Below are 18,473 nucleotides of genomic sequence, written 5' to 3' on the forward strand. Positions count from 1 at the left end.
ATCACATGTTCTGATCTAAAGTGGGTCTGAGGCATGAAACTCCAGGGCTGAAAATGAGTCCCACTCCGGCCCTGGTATAAACACACACACACATATATATATATATATATATATATATATTTACACCGTATATACTATATTTATACATGTTTAGATATATATATAAAAACAAAAGGTTAAAGTCAGCTTGTCACCCTGAATATTTCCAACCTGCTTCACATCCTGTTTGGGTTGCCAGTATACGTTGCCATGGTGATATCCAAGATAAGAAGCGGAAACAATCTGAACTACGCAGTGAATCAGAAAGCTGAAACAATCTGAACTTGATGGTTTTACACCGGAGTCGGATCAGTTCTTTGTATCAGAGCCGTCCGATCAGCTTGGTTTCAACAGCAGAAACAAGCTGCTGAGTTCTGCTTCTTCTTCCTCTGCAGTCCACAGAGAGGAAACCCACTCAGACACTCTGACAGTGAAATAAGAAGAAGGTTGTTCACACTCACCTGATTCTGACCACAGGTTTCCTCCTGCTGCTGTCCACTCAAAACGGAGCCTGAACTGTGTGCATCTGGTTCACCTCGGTCCCTTTTCCTTTACAGGAAATCAGGTGAGCTCATATCAGTGTTTATGGTGCTCAAAGGTCAGCTTTTATCACCCAACCCAACGCCGACACTCCCATTCATATCTCACATATTAATCTGTCCTCACACACAGCAACATCACTCAGAGTTGGAGCTGCAGCAACAAAAAGTCCAGCAGAGACTTTTCTTTCTCACCAACTCAGAGAGAAACAGCAGCTGCTGCTGCAGCTTCCTCCAGTCCTCATTCAGAGTCCTCACATCAACATACAGGTATTAATGTAAACCGGGCGGGTCTGAAACATGTCAGAAGAAGCAGAAACACAGAGTCAGTGAGCCGTCACAGCAGCCAGCTGGAGCGCAGCTCTCCACAGAGCGCACGCATCATAAGCAACATTAATAATTGCAATTACAGACATCAAAGACGCTGCAGTTACACCTGAAATCACTGACTAATGCCAGCCAGAACATGTCAGCTGGTACAGAGGTGAGCATCATTAACATGCAGAGACAGAATAACTGAGACGTCCGCGCATGTGCAAAAAGTTGGAATAAGTTGGTTCCTTCTATTCTAAGCTTCTATTCTCTGGGGACTGCAGGTCGGGACAACTGAACCGTGAACTAGTGTCTGATTACAGCATTACTATCACCACCACTGTGGAGCCATCTCCTCCCCTGTCCTCCTCTAAAACGCTTATGATCAGACATCAGTGACAGCTCACCTGTGTCGGACGTCCCGGTGCTGCAAATAAAACCAATTTCATGTATTAGGCTGCCCAAAACCTATTATTATCAGTTTAAAATCAATAAGTGAACAGTGTTTGTCACTCCTTTTTGTGTAATGATATTTTAATATCATTAATTTGCTTTTGGGGTGCGTTATACCTGAGTTATATGAAACTAAATTACGCTTTAAAGACTTTTTCACATCTGTACACACGTCTTAAAACATGTAAAATGCATGAACAGGACGAAGGGACTCACCTGTTGAGTGACGCACATTTCCTGATATGGAAAGCCTTGTCAGAATGGTGGTTGCCCCCCCGGTGGGTGAACCGCGTGCATTATACATGAGGACGGTTGCCTTTATTCACATTTGCCACGTCAGCTGGAGGAAAACACGACGCTGATATGGTCTTCGGGACATATCCGGACACGTCGTCTTCTTCGATGCTGCACGTTTCACTGCTGAACAGCTTCTACAACACATTTCTTACAAATCACAATGATGACATTAAATCAATTTTTAATAAATCGATGACGCCATTTTGGCTTACAGTGTAAAATAAATGTTTTGAGAACACAAGAGTGTTGTATGACTCTGGCTTTTGTTTTCCCACTTCCTAAAAGAACTTCTCACATTCAGAGGCCTCACCCTTTAAACATGGACAAATCTTTTCAAAGTGATTCTAATCTGGAGGTCTGCCAGTGGGTGGGTATCATGTAGTTCTTGTGGCTCAACACGTCCCACTTCCTTGCTTGAGTATGCAAATTTACTATCCTCGTGCACGTGCCCCTTAAATACGCACGGGTGGGATTCATCATTTACGCAGGTCGTTTACACACTTTTTCCGAAGTTAAGAGCATTTGTTGAATCTGACGTGGCGTGTTCGTACGAGACCTATTTACGAAAAAAGTGAGAGAAATTTAGAAGAAAAATACGAAAATGTTCTTGCATGAAGTCCATTGTTCTTTTTTGATTGGATAAGGACTTTTGGGATACAGTGAACCCTCGCTATAACGCGGTTCACCTTTCACGGTCTCGCTGCTTCACGGATTTGCATCGTGTTCTGGATTCTGATTGGCTAAACAGTCTCTCCGCTTCTTCTCTACCTGTGTGTCAATAACGTTGCGGTTTAATATGTACACGTACACGTTCATTACAGTTCTCAAACATAATCGATGGTGGCATGTCGGTATATAAAAATCTTTTTGCCCAGAAGAAAAAAGAGCAACAACAACTACTGATAACTATGTTCTTCTCTCGAAAAAACACACCTGCACCGCGGGCTTTAGAAGAAAAAAACGCTACAGAGCGGAGTCAGGATGCAGCGGCTCAGTCAGAAGAGCAGTGAAATACACACGAGTCACTATTTGTCCTACTGTACTTTGTATTTTTTTTCATTTTCTTCCGTTCTAATCCAATGACTCGGTCGCGCTGGGGCTGTGCTGATCTCCGCAATTTGAAGCCTTCAGTTCATATTGATGATTAAAATGATTATTTTACAGTACAGTAGTTATTTGTAAAAAGTACTTTTATTTGTTAAACAAATGCTTGGACCTGTAAAAAGGTTTTGTTCTTTGGTTTCAATGTATTATGGAGTATTTCATTGTATAATAATTGTAAAAAAAAATAAAGGTTACTACTTCACAGATTTCGCCTATCACGGGTTCTTTTTGGAACGTAACCCCCGCGAAAAACGAGGGTTCACTGTATTCTGTATGACTTTCCTATAAGTCTCACTGGAACAACTCATGCTATATTTAGCGTTAAAATCATTCAATTCAAGTATGTTTCCATTATCATCCATTATGTGTCTAACAGACCAAATTTGTTTAGTCATCCAGTCTTCCTCAAACTTCAAACATGTTCTCCTCCTCTGTGTTGTTGTTTCTGTCAGATTCCCACAATGCTTAGCGTGCGTGATGTGGCTGCAGTGGGTGGGGCCTTAAACGATCCAACTTCTCCTCATGTGGAGTATTTACCGGCCTTTAAACCCGACTTACATAGTAAAGACTGATACATCCTCCGCCTGAACAGAGAAATCTGCTCATTTTCTCCAGGTGGAAAGGACAAACTTCATACTTTCATAGAACTTTAGTGCTTCACACTAAATAGCGCGCACTAAGAATTGTGGGAATCTGAGTCTCTGTGCACGTAGTTTAGGTTACGTCTTTACATGAATTATTAGCAGTGTTGCCATTGTTACTTTGAAACAGTAATCCGACTACTGACTACTTCTTTAAAAAGTAACTTAGTTAAGTTACTGACTACTTGCTTTTAAAAGTAACTAAGTTAGATTACTTTTAGTTACTTTCAGCAGAGGCTGATCCCCTGCCCCTATAACATGAAAATGACTACCAGTTCTGCCAATACTCACTTTATTGACATGTATTTTAACCGGAACATCAAAAATGACACTGACATTTGCAACTTTTTCTTGAAATAGGCTTACATGTTTTTTAAATAAAAAATAAATAAGACAGTCTTTCTTGACTTTACTTAAAATATAAAAAAACCTCTTACGTAAAAAAGTAAAACATAACGCCCCCCCCCCAAACTGCAGCTGTTACTGGATTACCCAAAGCTACAACTGACGAAGTATACATATAGATAAACACCCGTACACTCATTCAGATATCGTATATAGGTACTAGAAGATGTAATACAGTACAAAGACATTAACAAGTCATCTTTGAGTCATCAATTGCGACCAGGTAAGATAAACAGCTAGCTAGCCCTCTCCATAGCACTGCCTGAAACGTAGGCTATATGTTATAAAGTTAGCACGAATAGCTAAACCTATCAACTATCGTCTGTGACAGGCACTGATGAAAACTGTGGTTTAGACTGGTGTATTTATTGAAAATGATTAGGGAAAGTGAGTAAAATGTAACAAATGATATCGCTGGTGTTTCACATTTTAGTGGGACAGATCAGTTTTACTGGGTAGGTAGATGTAAAATAACGAGTGACTTCAGGCGAACCTGCTCCCTCCGTTGCGGACACTGATATAACTCATAAGTAAACGAAATTATCCCAAATTATTTCAATACAAATGTATGGTTATAATCATGAATATATGTTGACAAGTCAAATATATGTATTGGGCCTGTAAGTAACATTCAGAAATAACATGTTAGCTTTTGTATGGTCACTATAACATGCCGGCCGGCGGCGGCCGTTACAGGAAAATAAAGGACGGCCGTGGACGGCCGCTATGGGGTATACGTTCCCCCGAAATGCAGAAATAGTAACGTACGATGTTTTAGATAAGTAACTTCAATCCGACTACTAGTTTTGAAATAGTAGTTGAGTTAGACTACTCGTTACTGAAAAAAGTAGTCCGACTACAGTAACGCGTTACTGGCATCACTGATTATCCAGTGATGATGAGTCCAACCCCAGGCAGCGTCCCATCATCCTGAGCTACGCTGAGAGTTTATTTTATTTTATTTTATTTTATTTTCAGAGTTTATTTCTTTAGGAGCTTTGATCCCTCATCTTGACAAACTAAAAGCTGCTCAGTACCAGTTTGAGCCATTAAATCAGAGAATGAAACTTTCCACCTTAAAGCTTTTCACTCTTTGCTTTGGCCTCTAAAAGCTGGAGACATTTAAACTCTTTAAGCAGCTCTCGCAGGACTTGAACATATGATCTCCGGGTCCCAAAGCAGTTTATTGCCCCTCTGAGCGATGCCTCTGCTGCTTTGTGCTGCTTTCTTGGCACTTTTTACCTGAGACTGACGACCACAGACACTATCTTTTAGTCTTCCAGCATGTTTCCTGTGAAGCAGCTTTGCTCATCAACTGTCTCTGGTTTGTTCAGCTGCTCGGTGTTCTGTCTCATGCTCTGTATCCCAATAAAGTCTCCGACTTGTTGGTTTCAAACTTTGAAGACTGAGAAAAATTGAGTGGAACCTGGAAAAGGCTTGAACTCAGTCCCTATGAAAAGAAAATGAAAAGAGAAAGTTTAAGATTCAACCTCTCAGTGTGTAGTTGATCCATGTAGTTGTCTTATCCACCAGTGACCTCACATTTCCCCTGATGATCGAGGGAAGAAATGCTTTAAACTTCCTCCTCCTTTTCCTCCAGTTAGTTCCTGCTCTGCATCCTAGACGTCTCCTCTTCAGCTCATCCAGATTTGGGGTATTTTTCCAGCCATTTCTTGGGCTTCTGTGAAGCTCAGTTAGCTGCACCACCAGGTGAACAACTTTCCCGTTGCTACGGTTACACATCATAACAGATGTGAAAAACTACCAGAGTGACCAGCAGAGGTCCTTCCAGCAGCATCCACACCAGCTCAGAAACATGTTTCAGAAGTCTCTGTTTTCACAGAGAAAATCTGAAGAAGATGCAAAGAACTCTGGAATAATGGTGCTGACCTGGTTCGGTTCCACCTGAACCCAAAACATTTCATCCGGAGCCAAAAGCTTCCATCTAATTTGTATCATCAATCTACATTTATAAATAACTAAAGCTGACATATGACTTTATTATTCTATTTTTTAAGTAGAATTATATTACGGTGGAATTCTGCAGTTAAAGAAAGAGGAAAACCTCCATTTAACCAGGAGTTACAGCAGATTAAATCTATAAGTTAGTGTAAATATAAATATATATGGCGAAAAACACTAACTTCATGGTGGCACTGGAGGAAACTCAGGTATTCTGCAGAAGCACAGGAGTTCATCCCCTTCAGCTCATGAATATCTGACGGTGATTCCTGCTTTTAAAAGAATCAATGAGAAATCCCCACCAGTGAGACGACACTGCCACCAGGAGGTCAGATTGGAACATTACACTATTGTTTGGATCCAGCACTGTGTTCTTCAACAACCTTCAGTTTTACAGATCATTACGGAGGTGGAAAAAGTGAACAAACCACTGAAAAACACTGAAGCACAGAAGCAGCGCTCAGTGTGCTTTGGGAGCAGGAACCCCAGAAAGACTTCTGGGGACTGAGGGGATTTTCCTCATTTTTACGTCCCTTCATTCATTTGCCTTTTTCAAGCACTTGTTATTACTTCTTTGAATTGGCTGATGTGACAATTCTTCATGCTGCTTCCTGTTTTTGATTAGTTTCAGGTGTAGCCTGAGTAAGAGGAGAGAATAATGCAAAACAAGAAACTGCAGCACTGATCAGACACGGCTGGATCTCAGCAGGAAACACTCGCTGAGAACCAGATCTAACGTGTGACTTCCACTGTGAGTCAGCTCAGTTACAAACTGGGTTTAACTTCTGAGGTTGGTCTCTGACTGAGGGACTGTCTCTGTCACGCTAACAGCCCCCCCGGCTGGCTCGCCATGCTTTGCCACATATACGCAACATGACGGGGTTCATTCGGGGGAGGTGACTTCACTGATGACCATCTGCATACAGGAAGACCGTCCTGCGTAACATTCAGTCTCTACAGCGACTGTCTGGCATTTCTGGTGGCTACTTCCTGTTCAGCCAGGACCGTAGCGCCAGTCGCTAACACACAAAAGTCACCACTGATCACATCTTTAGGCCAAAGTGGGATTTGTCGGTGAGATTCTCCCACTGTGAGCGGCACAAAGCGCTTTCTAAGAAACTCTTCAGGACATAATAGCTGTGGGGACGTAGTTACCACAAGAACCCAATACAACTCCAAGTCTGTGCTGAACATTTTCCACTGAAATGCTCAGGGTACGCCAAACACAGTCAGCTTAAAACTAAAGGGAACAGAAACAGTCTGAAGCAGGTTTACATGATCAGCGTTTGAGTTTGTAGATACAATCCAATACAGTATAAGGGTGTCGTGTGCACACTCTGCCACCGGGCGTTCTGGGTAAGTTGTGTAGCCGTCGGGGCAGAAGAAGATTCAATATAAACACAAGAAACTTGTGCTAAAGAAAATAAAAAAATAATAAAATAAATAAAATAAAGGACCAGACTCAGTGAATAATTCCCTACACTCCGTATTATATAGATCAATGAGCAGTGCTGACCAACATATCATTGGGGTCATCAGGTGGGAACCTCCTTTCATCAGTGTTTCGTCTAGTTGGGCCCACGACACCTCCAGGAGGCTAGACAATGACCACTGGCGTCCCAGAGTCACCCCCCTAATGCCAGCCAACACTGCCCCTCACACCACAACGACCATAATCTACCTCAGCCTCTCACCAACTGCACACCAGTTAAAGCGGGGTGGGGATGCAAACCCTGGTTCGGGTAGGGGGTAATGAAAATATAGAGAGTGCCAGAGGTGGAGGAAGGACAAGACACACTAGCAGATTCAGCAGACAAACTCACCTAAACAGTCCTATAATCACTAAAATACCAGCAAAAACAAATCCATACAACTCACTCTCACCAACTGCACACCAGTCACAGCGGGGTGGGGATGCAAACCCTGGTTCGGGTAGGGGGAAGAAATAAAAGAGGTAAGAAAAGCAGGAATGGGATTCAAACCCTGGTTCGGGTAGGGGTAGTGAAAATATAGAGGGTGCCAGAGGTGGAGGAAGGACAAGACACACTAGCAGATTCAGCAGACAAACTCACTTAAATAGTCCTATAATCACTAAAATACCAGCAAAAACAAATCCATACAACCCACTCCAAGCCAACTCACCCAAAATGGCCGCCTGGTTTCAAAAGGCTCACATGGGCTGCACCCACCAGTTAAATATCTGGAACTTCTTCTTTGCTTTTTCAAAAGTCTGTTTACCCTAAGTGCTCCCCCTGCTGGGCCCCCAGCTGCTATTGCTTCTTCTAATCCAAATCCACTGACTGGATTGTAATGCTTTATCTGAAACCTCCTGCACTATTTTTCTCACACTCTGTCCACTTACACCCAGCTCCCTCAACAATGAGACAACAGACTTTGCAACAAATCCTCTACATCCTACTTCCACTGGACAGATTCTAACCTTCCATCCTCGCTGCTCTGCTTCTGCCCCCAACTCCACATATCTAAGCTTTTTCCTTTCATATGCTTCCTCTACCAATTCCTCCCAAGGAACAGTCAGCTCTATGAAATAGACTCTCATTCTACTCCTAGACCACAAGACTATATCAGGCCTTAAGTTTGTAGAGGCTATTTCCTGGGGAACAACAAGCTTATTTCCTAAATCTACCTGCATCTCCCAATCACAAGCATCCTCTAAGCTGCCGTGCCTCCTTATCGTCTTTTTAACTTTCTCCCCCTGTTGAACAAACTGAATTGCAACTCTCTGTACCCTGGACCCTCCTAAGTTTACCTGCCTTCGTTTATCTTCAATACCTGCAGCTAAACTTCTTAATACTTGGTCATGTCGCCATGTATACCGGCCTTGTGACAGACTAACCTTACAACCTGACAAAATATGCTTTAGAGTTGCAGTACCTGAACATAACGAACATAACGGGTCTCCATTTACCCAGAGTTTTAGGTTCTGGGGAGTAGGCAATACATCATATGTTGCCCCTATCAAAAATCTAATACTCCTTTCCTCCATACTCCACAGTTCTTTCCAACTAAGCTTTTTCTTTTCTAGAAGAAGAAGAAGAGCGACTGAGAGCATCTGAGATTACAGCAGAATGTCTGTTGGGTAAATCTGTTCAGTACCTGATTGTGTGAGTAACTGAGCAGTTGTAGAAGCAACAAACAGATCAGTTCAGTTTTCTCGTGTTAAACGGTTCAATTCAAAGTACCGTTAGCCCGCTTAGCTGCCTTTTCCCTCAGTGCAGCTGTGATGTTTGGACTAAAATGCGTTCACACGTCTGATTCCAACACAACAGACATTTGAAAGAGTTTCACAGCTTGAAGTTGAGCCTCGTGCCCTTTTAGTGTTGGAACAGCCTTAACTTTCAGCTTCAGTCATCAGCATCATACAGCTGTGTGGGAAGTACAGGGAACAACTCCAAACCTTTTTCAGACTGCGTTAAAGATTTCTGGGTCTTTGGGGAGGATGATAAGGGTCAACTTTCCCTCGTAACCAAACACACAATTTCTTCAAAAAATATCTGTGTAGCAAGAACAGGAAAAGCATGAGAAAAGTTAACATCTGACCTTTAATGAAACGCAGAACAATAAAATACAGAGGATACATAAGATTTTTAATCTGAACAAATGCAAGGCTTCTGATTGGTAGTTCCTGTTGCTGCTCTCAGGTGAATGTTTGCTTATCTGCCGTAAATATTGTTGTTGATTTAAGCCAATTATTTCTCTGCAGTGTGACTACGTTGGTGTCTCTTTAGATTACCTAATCTAGTGAAAGCTGCCCCACACTGGTCACAGCTGAAAGGCTTCTCTCCTGTGTGAATACGTTGGTGTGTCGTTAGACTACCTAATGTATTGAAAGCTGCCCCACACTGACCACAGATGAAAGGCTTCTCTCCTGTGTGAATACGTTGGTGTCTCTTTAGACTACCTAATGTATTGAAAGCTGCCCCACACTGACCACAGATGAAAGGCTTCTCTCCTGTGTGAATATGTTGGTGTGTCGTTAGACTACCTAATCTAGTGAAAGCTGCCCCACACTGAACACAGCTGTATGGCTTCTCTCCAGTGTGAATACGTTGGTGTGTCTTTAGATAAGATAATGTAGTGAAAGCTGCCCCACACTGGTTACAGCTGAAAGGTTTTTCTCCTGTGTGAATATGTTGGTGTGTCTTTAGACTACCTAATGTAGTGAAAGCTGCTCCACACTGATCACAGCTGAAAGGCTTCTCTCCAGTGTGAATACGTTGGTGTGTCTTTAGATTAGATAATGTAGTGAAAGCTGCTCCACACTGATCACAGCTGTAAGGCTTCTCTCCTGTGTGAATACGTTGGTGTGTCTTTAGATGAGATAATGTAGTGAAAACTGCCCCACACTGATCACAGCTGTAAGGCTTCTCTCCTGTGTGAATACGTTGGTGTGTCTTTAGATGAGATAATCTAGTGAAAGCTGCCCCACACTGACAGCAGCTGTATGGCTTCTCTCCTGTGTGAATACGTTGGTGTGTCTTTAGATTAGATAACTGAGTGAAAGCTGCCCCACACTGACCACAGCTGTATGGCTTCTCTCCTGTGTGAATACGTTGGTGTGTCTTTAGATTAGATAATGTAGTGAAAGCTGCCCCACACTGGTCACAGCTGTATGGCTTCTCTCCAGTATGAAGCCTCTGATGATACCTCAGATTTGATCGTTTGATAACTTTCCCACAGTCCTTACAGCAGTGCCATCTGGATCCCTCTTGGGCTCCATGTTTCTGCAATGACAGAGAAGAAGAAGACTTAGATCCTTTTGAAGTTCACACAAAAGATTTCTCTAAGCTAACCTACGCTGACCAACATATTCTAACTGGACGGGACAGACCGAGCCACACAGGTCTCAATATCTCAGATCAAACGTGAACGCTGAGGGTGCGTTTATAAGTGCCCTCAGCTATCAGCACTGTGCTCTGATGTGTTCTGCACACGTTCAGCTTTTTAAGCAGTAAACTCTTGCTTTTTGCTCTTTCACTAAGTCTTTTTGTCATGATGAAACTCTGAAAAGGAACTTGAGCTACAATATTTCTAAATGATGGAAGGAACCAGAGTCTTGTCCAAGTTGTTCACTTAAACACCATGTAGAGGTCGGGCTGAAAAAGGTTGATGGCCGCTGGTTTAAAGGAATAAAAGTGACAGTGGTGGTAATACATGACATTCTTTACACTTAACCCACTTGATGTGGTTCAACACTTTAAGTACCTCGGGGTAATCTTTGATTCTAATCTTAATTTTAAGCAACACGTTAAAAAAGTCACAAATACAATTAAATTTAACTTATCAAATTTCAAACATGTGAGACCCTTCCTGACTATGGAGTCAGCAAAGACTTCCACGCATGCAGTGATACTTCCTCGTGTTTCCTGCTGTTATACAACATGGTCACATACATCAGAGTGCAAAATCTTGGACTTTGATAGCTATCAGCTGTTTTTGGATGTCTGTCTCATGTTTCAGGTTTCCAAAGGATTAGCCCCTCCACTATTACAGGATTTCATAAAGACAGAATCCTCTAGAGTAAACCCCAGAGCACTAGAGCAGACTGATGTGCAATGATGCAGGACTAAGTTTGGCCAAATGGTGGAGTCCATCAGAGGAACAGTGCTGGAACACACTGCCAACTGCTGTTAGAAACTGGGACAATTCCACCACCTTTAAAAAGACCCTTAAACAGTGGTTGCAAACAGCCAGAGCTGCTCTCATGGGTCACCTCTCCGTCTTTTCCCTTTTGTGTACGGACTCTTAACTTTGATGTGAATCTTTCTAAATATTTTCTGTTTGTTTGTTCTTTAGTTTTTTGTCATGGTGTATTGTCTGTACAGTGTTTCCCACACATAGACTAATTCGTGGCGGTGCGCCACAGATTCAACACCGGCCGCCACATATTGCGTTTCGTTATTATTATTTTTTTAACGCTATTTAAAAAATACTCGTATTCGTACAGCTGCATTTCCTTTTCCTGCTCTCCCTCCGTCTCTCTGTCAGTCTACACACACACACAGCCCCTCCCCTCCGTGCTTCCCTGGAAGCGTGGAAGCTTGCTAGCTTCAGCGTCGCGTAAGATTAGCTCAACCGAAAGAATTCACGAAAGGTTGGTATCACGTGCACCTTTATAAAATCACACATTAAAAAGTCCTATAAAAATATTTTATATTTTGAATACAATGTTGTCCCGTCCCGTCCCGTCCCATAGCAAACAAGCGATTACGCCTTCTTTATAAAGTTAACTAGTCAAAAGTTTGCCGTAAAAAAAAAAAAAAATGGAGTTGGGTTGTCGAGGTCTAAACACTAGCAGCTGTGAATCAAATAAAGTAGTTTTTTAAACTCTTACACTGAATGTTTGCTGCTTCAATCCAGATGAGTATTGAAAAATATTTTCTGCGATTGAAAGAGAGACGTGCGTGTTGAGGATGAGGAGCAGCCTGAACCGGAGGTATCAGTCTGAAACAGCTGAACAGCCCCACCAGTGTAATTAATGTTATTCATTTGTTTACAATGAAGATGTGAATATTAATACTTATTAATATTAATAAAGTTCTGTGTGACCAATTATTAACCAAGGAATTATTTTGAAGAATTTTTATTTCTAAACCCCCCCGTGGCCCACCACCACACATTGCCTTCACATCTGTGGGAAACACTGAGTGTCCTAACCAAATAAATAAGAAATAAAATAAAAACCTCCTCCACACTGACCTGTGGCCCGGTGGACCCAGAGGATGAGCGGGCTCGTTTCCTGGTGGAGGGGTTTTGCTCCTGGTTCTGCTCCTGGTACTGCTCCTGGTTCTGCTCCTGGTTCTGCTCCTGGTACTGCTCCTGGTTCTGCTCCTGGTACTGCTCCTGGTTCTGCTCCTGGTTCTGCTCCTGGTTCTGCTCCTGGTACTGCTCCTGGTTCTGCTCCTGGTTCTGCTCCTGGTACTGCTCCTGGTTCTGCTCCTGCATCAGCTCCTGCATCAGCTCCTGGTTCTGCTCCTGCTTCAGCTCCTGCATCAGCTCCTGGTACTGCTCCTGGTTCTGCTCCTGGTTCTGCTCCTGGTACTGCTCCTGGTTCTGCTCCTGGTACTGCTCCTGGTTCTGCTCCTGGTTCTGCTCCTGGTTCTGCTCCTGGTACTGCTCCTGGTTCTGCTCCTGGTTCTGCTCCTGGTACTGCTCCTGGTTTCGCTCCTGCTTCAGCTCCTGCTTCAGCTCCTGCTTCAGCTCCTGGTTCTGCTCCTGGTACTGCTCCTGGTACTGCTCCTGGTACTGCTCCTGGTACTGCTCCTGCTTCAGCTCCTGCATCAGCTCCTGGTACTGCTCCTGGTTCTGCTCCTGGTACTGCTCCTGCTTCAGCTCCTGCATTAGCTCCTGGTTCTGCTCCTGTTTCTGCTCCTGGTTCAGCTCCTGGTTCTGCTCCTGGTTCTGCTCCTGCTTCAGCTCCTGCATTAGCTCCTGGTTCTGCTCCTGGTTCTGCTCCTGGTACTGCTCCTGCTTCAGCTCCTGCATTAGCTCCTGGTTCTGCTCCTGGTACTGCTCCTGCTTCAGCTCCTGCATTAGCTCCTGGTTCTGCTCCTGGTTCTGCTCCTGGTTCTGCTCCTGGTACTGCTCCTGGTTCTGCTCCTGGTTCTGCTCCATTCTGGTTCTCCGACTGATGGACTCTGAAACTGTCAGCACATACGATAAGATCCAGCTGTGGCGTGCAGCGTGTTAAACCACACCCACTTTTCTTCTTCTCTTGATAACCTTTCTGCACAGTTTTTAACCATCCAGTCACATTCCATTAAACTCATTACTGTGCTTTTATTTAAATCCCTGTGAACTTTAAAATGCTTCTTTAAAGACCCAATAAGGTCACAGTTCAAAATATTTGTAGCTTTTTGATCAAATTCAGAAAAAAAAATTTAATAATAACTCTGTAGACCGACAGCCACTGTGTGCAATATCCCATAAATCTCATCTGAGTCAGTGGAACACCATCAACTTAAATCATTTTACTACATTAAGACAATGATCCTGTTTGAGGAAAGGGTCCCAACATCATCCCAAAGACTGAGGTTCAGATCCTCTCCGTTTCTAAACCTGTTCTCATTTCCAGAACCTTTTTATCATGTGCTCAGTCCTTGTTGGTTCCTGGATAAAAGAAAATATTGGATATGTAAAGGAAAGGGAATAATGAAGCTTTCATGAGACACTTCTGAAGAGGACAGTCAGACTGTCTTTTAATGGGCTTTGAGTGTAAATCTGAGAAATCAGACACTGATACTGAGGAGAACTGGAGTTCTACTGCTCCTGTGATACGTTCCTGGATCACCCACAAGTCTTTATAATAATGCTATGACTCCTCTTCACACAACTTAAACTCTTCATGTAACTAAAGTATTCATATTGAGCATAATTAAGTCCCATTTTAAGATCTAATCATGAAATATGGCATATTGCAGGCATCACCAAATGGCGGACCGCGGTCCGGATCCGTACCGAGTAATGGTTCTGTCCGGACCCGTGCCCAATGGTAAATTAACGAGATTAAGTCATTTTTCTGATGCATTATTTTGGACGGTCGTGGCTAATTGACAGCGGGCGCTGCTACTCCAGTTAATACGACAATAGCTTCATTCAGTTGAGCCAATAAAATCGTCAGTTTAACCAGCGCATCACAGAGAACAAGAAGCAGAGAAGAAGAGTTTCGTTAAGAGACACTACCGAAGGAAACATGGCTTGCTCCAAAAGGCGGAAAGTAGACGAAGAAAATCGTTGTTTTAAAGATGACTGGACGGTGAAATTTATGTTCATTCTTCCGGCGAACAGTTCAAAACCAGCGCGCCTCATATGCTCCGAAAACGTGGCATTAATTAAAAGCGGCAACATGAAGCGCCACTATCAAACAAAGCACAGCTCCTTTGAGCAAAGTTATCCCCTGAAGTCCGAGCTGAGGGCAAAATAACCGAAGTGCAAGCACAGTATGACAGGTCTACCCGACTCATCACACATACATTTACAGCCCAGCAACGTGCAAACGAATGTTTGTCAGAAACAAGTACCGTTCTAGGCTCAACAATGAACACCTACATGTCTGCATGAGAATGGCCAAGATTTAAATTACTGGCAAGTCAGCCACATGCCCATTTTTCTCATTAAGAAAAGTAAAAGAAGAAGAATTAAAAGAGAAAAGTTCAAAGAAAAATCCCCCCGCCCTAAAAAGCCACTTGTTTCCTGAAGATGTGGACTTACCTCCTTATTTTAAGAGCAAAGAAGAGAACATGTTAAGTCAATGCTCTGTTTGCACTTTTTAGTTGTTTTCTGAGTTGACTTTTTTACTTGAATTGTAGGCCTTTGATTCCTCAGGTTGGGACCTCTTTCATTTAAGAGAAAAATTAGTTATTCCACTCAGTTTGCACTTTTTTATTTATTTTTATTTATTTTTTCTTTAATCTGAAATAAAGGCCTTGAATTGATTTGATTGGGATCACTTTTATTTATGGTAAAAGAGATAGTTGTACACTCAGTTCATTTCCTGCATTGGATATTAACCATAGATAATAGGCCTTTTTCCATCAACGACATGATTCGCTTTAATTTGATGCGCATCAAGAAGTTAGTGCGATACATGTGATGGAAAAACGGTTAAATCGCTAGAACGCCTGTTTTGTCGCATTAAATCAATTCGCTCGAAATAGGTGGTTCAGGGCTAAGTTGTATCGCTACAGAAGTGATGGAAAAGGTTAATGCGATTCAGACTAGCCACGCATGCGCAGATGGTATTGGTAAAGCGCGAGGATTCGAATGTTGTTGTTGAGCCGCTCAGCCGCCCCATTTCACCTATCCTGTCGGTATCAAAACAGCAGCAACAACTAGTAACAACAATGTCCGATGATAAAAGAAACAACTGGTCGAGAGCAGAGACGCTTTTTTTAAACACAATTCGGGAGGTCCTGAAGCAGCATAATTAATTCTCGCCTCGCTCTCATCCTCCTTCTTAAATTTCTGACGGCTATAAGCTGACATAGCAGCACTAGCAGCATGTTTAGTCCTATCCTACGGTCCATAACTCTAAATAAGTAACTAGCCTAATAAATAAAACGAAAGCCGGTGGTGAAAAGGTACGTAGCCTTGAAAGTTATAGCAACTGTTATAACAGGAGGCTGACAATAACAGCGCGAGCAATTAAATTCCCGCTACCGAGCATTCTAATTCGCTACAATTCGCCACTTTTGTAATGGAAAATCATCTGGTCGAGTCAGAATAATGCGCATCAGCACGTTCCGGTGATTTCATTTTATTTTGCTAGAATCGTCCTGTTTGATGGAAAACCAACCGAACGCATCTTATATCGCAACAAAGTAATGCGATATAACTTTTAATTCGCTACAGAATCTGATGGAAAAAGGGCTATTGTTGAAACCATATGAAAATGTGGACATAGGAGAAGGCTATAAGACACAAGCCGGACTTCGGTTCGGACCTGGACAAAATTTAACAACTGGACCTCAGTGACTTTTAATTGAACACACCTGGCATATTGTGTATGTTAAACACATCCAATCACATGTTTTGGCTGCACACTTCTATCAAAAAGCCAAATGATACTCAGATAAGTCTGGAAAGAACCATTCTACATTTGACATTGATCATCAAACTTTTTAAATCACAAAAGATTTCAGCAAAACTACAGAAAGAAGTTAAGAAAACTGCAGCTTTAGTGGAAAATGTGACAGGATGGTCAAAAACTGCCCCAAAAGGTTAGAAAAGAGGAAGAAAAGGGCCCAGAAGTATGTTTCTCACACAGCTAAAAGCATAAAGCTCCATCTTATTTGGCGGTTGGGTTAACGGTCGTTAGCATTAGCATTAGCGGGACGTGCTAACTGTGAATAGCAGCTAGGTTATTTGAACTTTTTACTCTCTGCTGCATGTTCTGACTGCCCGTGTCCAGGAGCAGGAATCAAACCAATGACACAGAGCACTTTGAAGACATTTCTGCTAACGTCTGACCGCTAAATTCATTATTTTTCTGGACTCACCTGCTTGTAGCTTTCTGTTGCTGTGTTCATAGATACTGAATGGCTAGATGTCCCGTCCGCGTTGCTGGGCAACGGAGTGGAACGTCCGCAGATGGCCGCCATCTTACCACAGGCAGCTCTCTCATTGTGTTGATGGTGAAACATTCAAACATTCAAGACATAACTTGCTTAATTCTCAAACGTTTAGGTTATTATAAACATCAAAGTAGTAAGCTAATTATCACACTGCAGACGAAGTCCATATATGTATTTTTTTTTTAATAAAAACATAAATATTTCACGTTTATTTGCCCCATAACTCAACTTCATTTATCCCTTGGGATGACTCCCTCAGGGAAATTCAAGTCCCCAGTAGCTCCAAACACACACATAGGATCTCTATAAATCTAAAATACAGTATAATATAGAATAATTAATATAATATATAATTAAAATATAATTAATATGAAAATTTAAAACAAAATGTAAAACAGAATATAGGCTATACAAGATATACAAAGTAAAGAGAGTTAAATGAAATAAGTTATAGCACTATGGTTGAGTTATTGCCCACATTGCACTACACTTGTGTTAATTTCACATTGTATGCACATAGTCTGACCATAAATAGATAAGATATTGCACAGTAGTGACGTACTTATTGCACAGATGACCGAATAAATAAAATATGGCACAGGGTCTTTTAGTATGTAAAATAGTGTAAAATTGTTGAGCTTTCTGCGAGATCAGAGTAATAGCGTCAGAGCAGATCACTTAGCGTAACTATGGTTACCTCAGGTTTGACTGTCTCCCGGACATCTCACCCTGTGGTAAGATGGCCGACTTGTGCGGACGTTCTAAACTCAGACGTAACACATCTAGCCATTCTATACACATCTATGGCTATGTTACCAGATGAGCCGAGATGAGCCGAGGCTTCGTAGTGTGTGTGCGGTAACTTCGGATGTATTTGGTGAAGCGTGTATCGTGTCGATGACTATCTGGTGACGTCAGAGGCCTTTGGAACCGGCCGTACCGTGACCGCTCCACTCAGTGTAATCTGGCTGGCTGGAGCCATGAAGTGTCAGCGCATTTAATCAATCACAACTCGCTGAATACAAAACTGATTTTCACGGGATTTTTGTTTCTGCAAACGTGATACATGCAGGCATGATACGGGACACATGATTCAGCGTATTTTAACATTCATAGTAGGCTCAGCAGTAATAGAATATTCTGGTCTGTAACATATGTCATGTATGATAGGTGGGTTATTTTGCAAAAGACACCATATATGAAATATAATGCAAACACACACACACACATATATATATATATATATATATATATATAACCAAATATATGATAGAGAAGCAGAAGCAGATTGTGTACTACTCAGATATTGTATTAAGCTGAAAAATGAAGAAATAATACATTATACATATAAGATAAAACACAATAGACAGAAGTTATATATCAGAAAAGAATTATATCTATATCTACATATATCTCAGAAGAAATGAAAATCTATATCAAGATTGATTCAAATTGTCTTTATTAGATTTCTCAGAATCTGCCGGACTACAAACCCTGCAAATGTAGAGCAGAGCATTTTCCACCAGAGCACCAAACCCAGTGGGAAGATGGCTCATAGACATTCCCTCCTCAAAGCAGCTTCCCACTTCTTCCTCACATCTTTGTCTTTGGGAAACCTTCAAAATAAA

At 42.0% G+C, this 18,473-nt stretch overlaps 1 protein-coding gene across 1 annotated transcript; it reads right to left on the reverse strand.

The window, feature by feature from the left end:
• Window positions 1-9,256: 9,256 nt before the first annotated feature.
• LOC142384923 (uncharacterized) lies at window positions 9,257-17,827 on the reverse strand. The gene is made up of 3 exons (XM_075471230.1): window positions 17,786-17,827; window positions 9,507-10,410; window positions 9,257-9,267 (listed from the first exon to the last, which is right to left on the reverse strand). The coding sequence occupies exons 1-3, from the start codon at window positions 17,825-17,827 to the stop codon at window positions 9,257-9,259; spliced, it is 957 nt and encodes a 318-aa protein (XP_075327345.1).
• Between the last annotated feature and the right edge of the window lie 646 nt (window positions 17,828-18,473).

This window comes from Odontesthes bonariensis, chromosome 7 (genome assembly GCF_027942865.1).
Source record: "Odontesthes bonariensis isolate fOdoBon6 chromosome 7, fOdoBon6.hap1, whole genome shotgun sequence".
Taxonomy (NCBI): Eukaryota; Metazoa; Chordata; class Actinopteri; order Atheriniformes; family Atherinopsidae; genus Odontesthes; species Odontesthes bonariensis.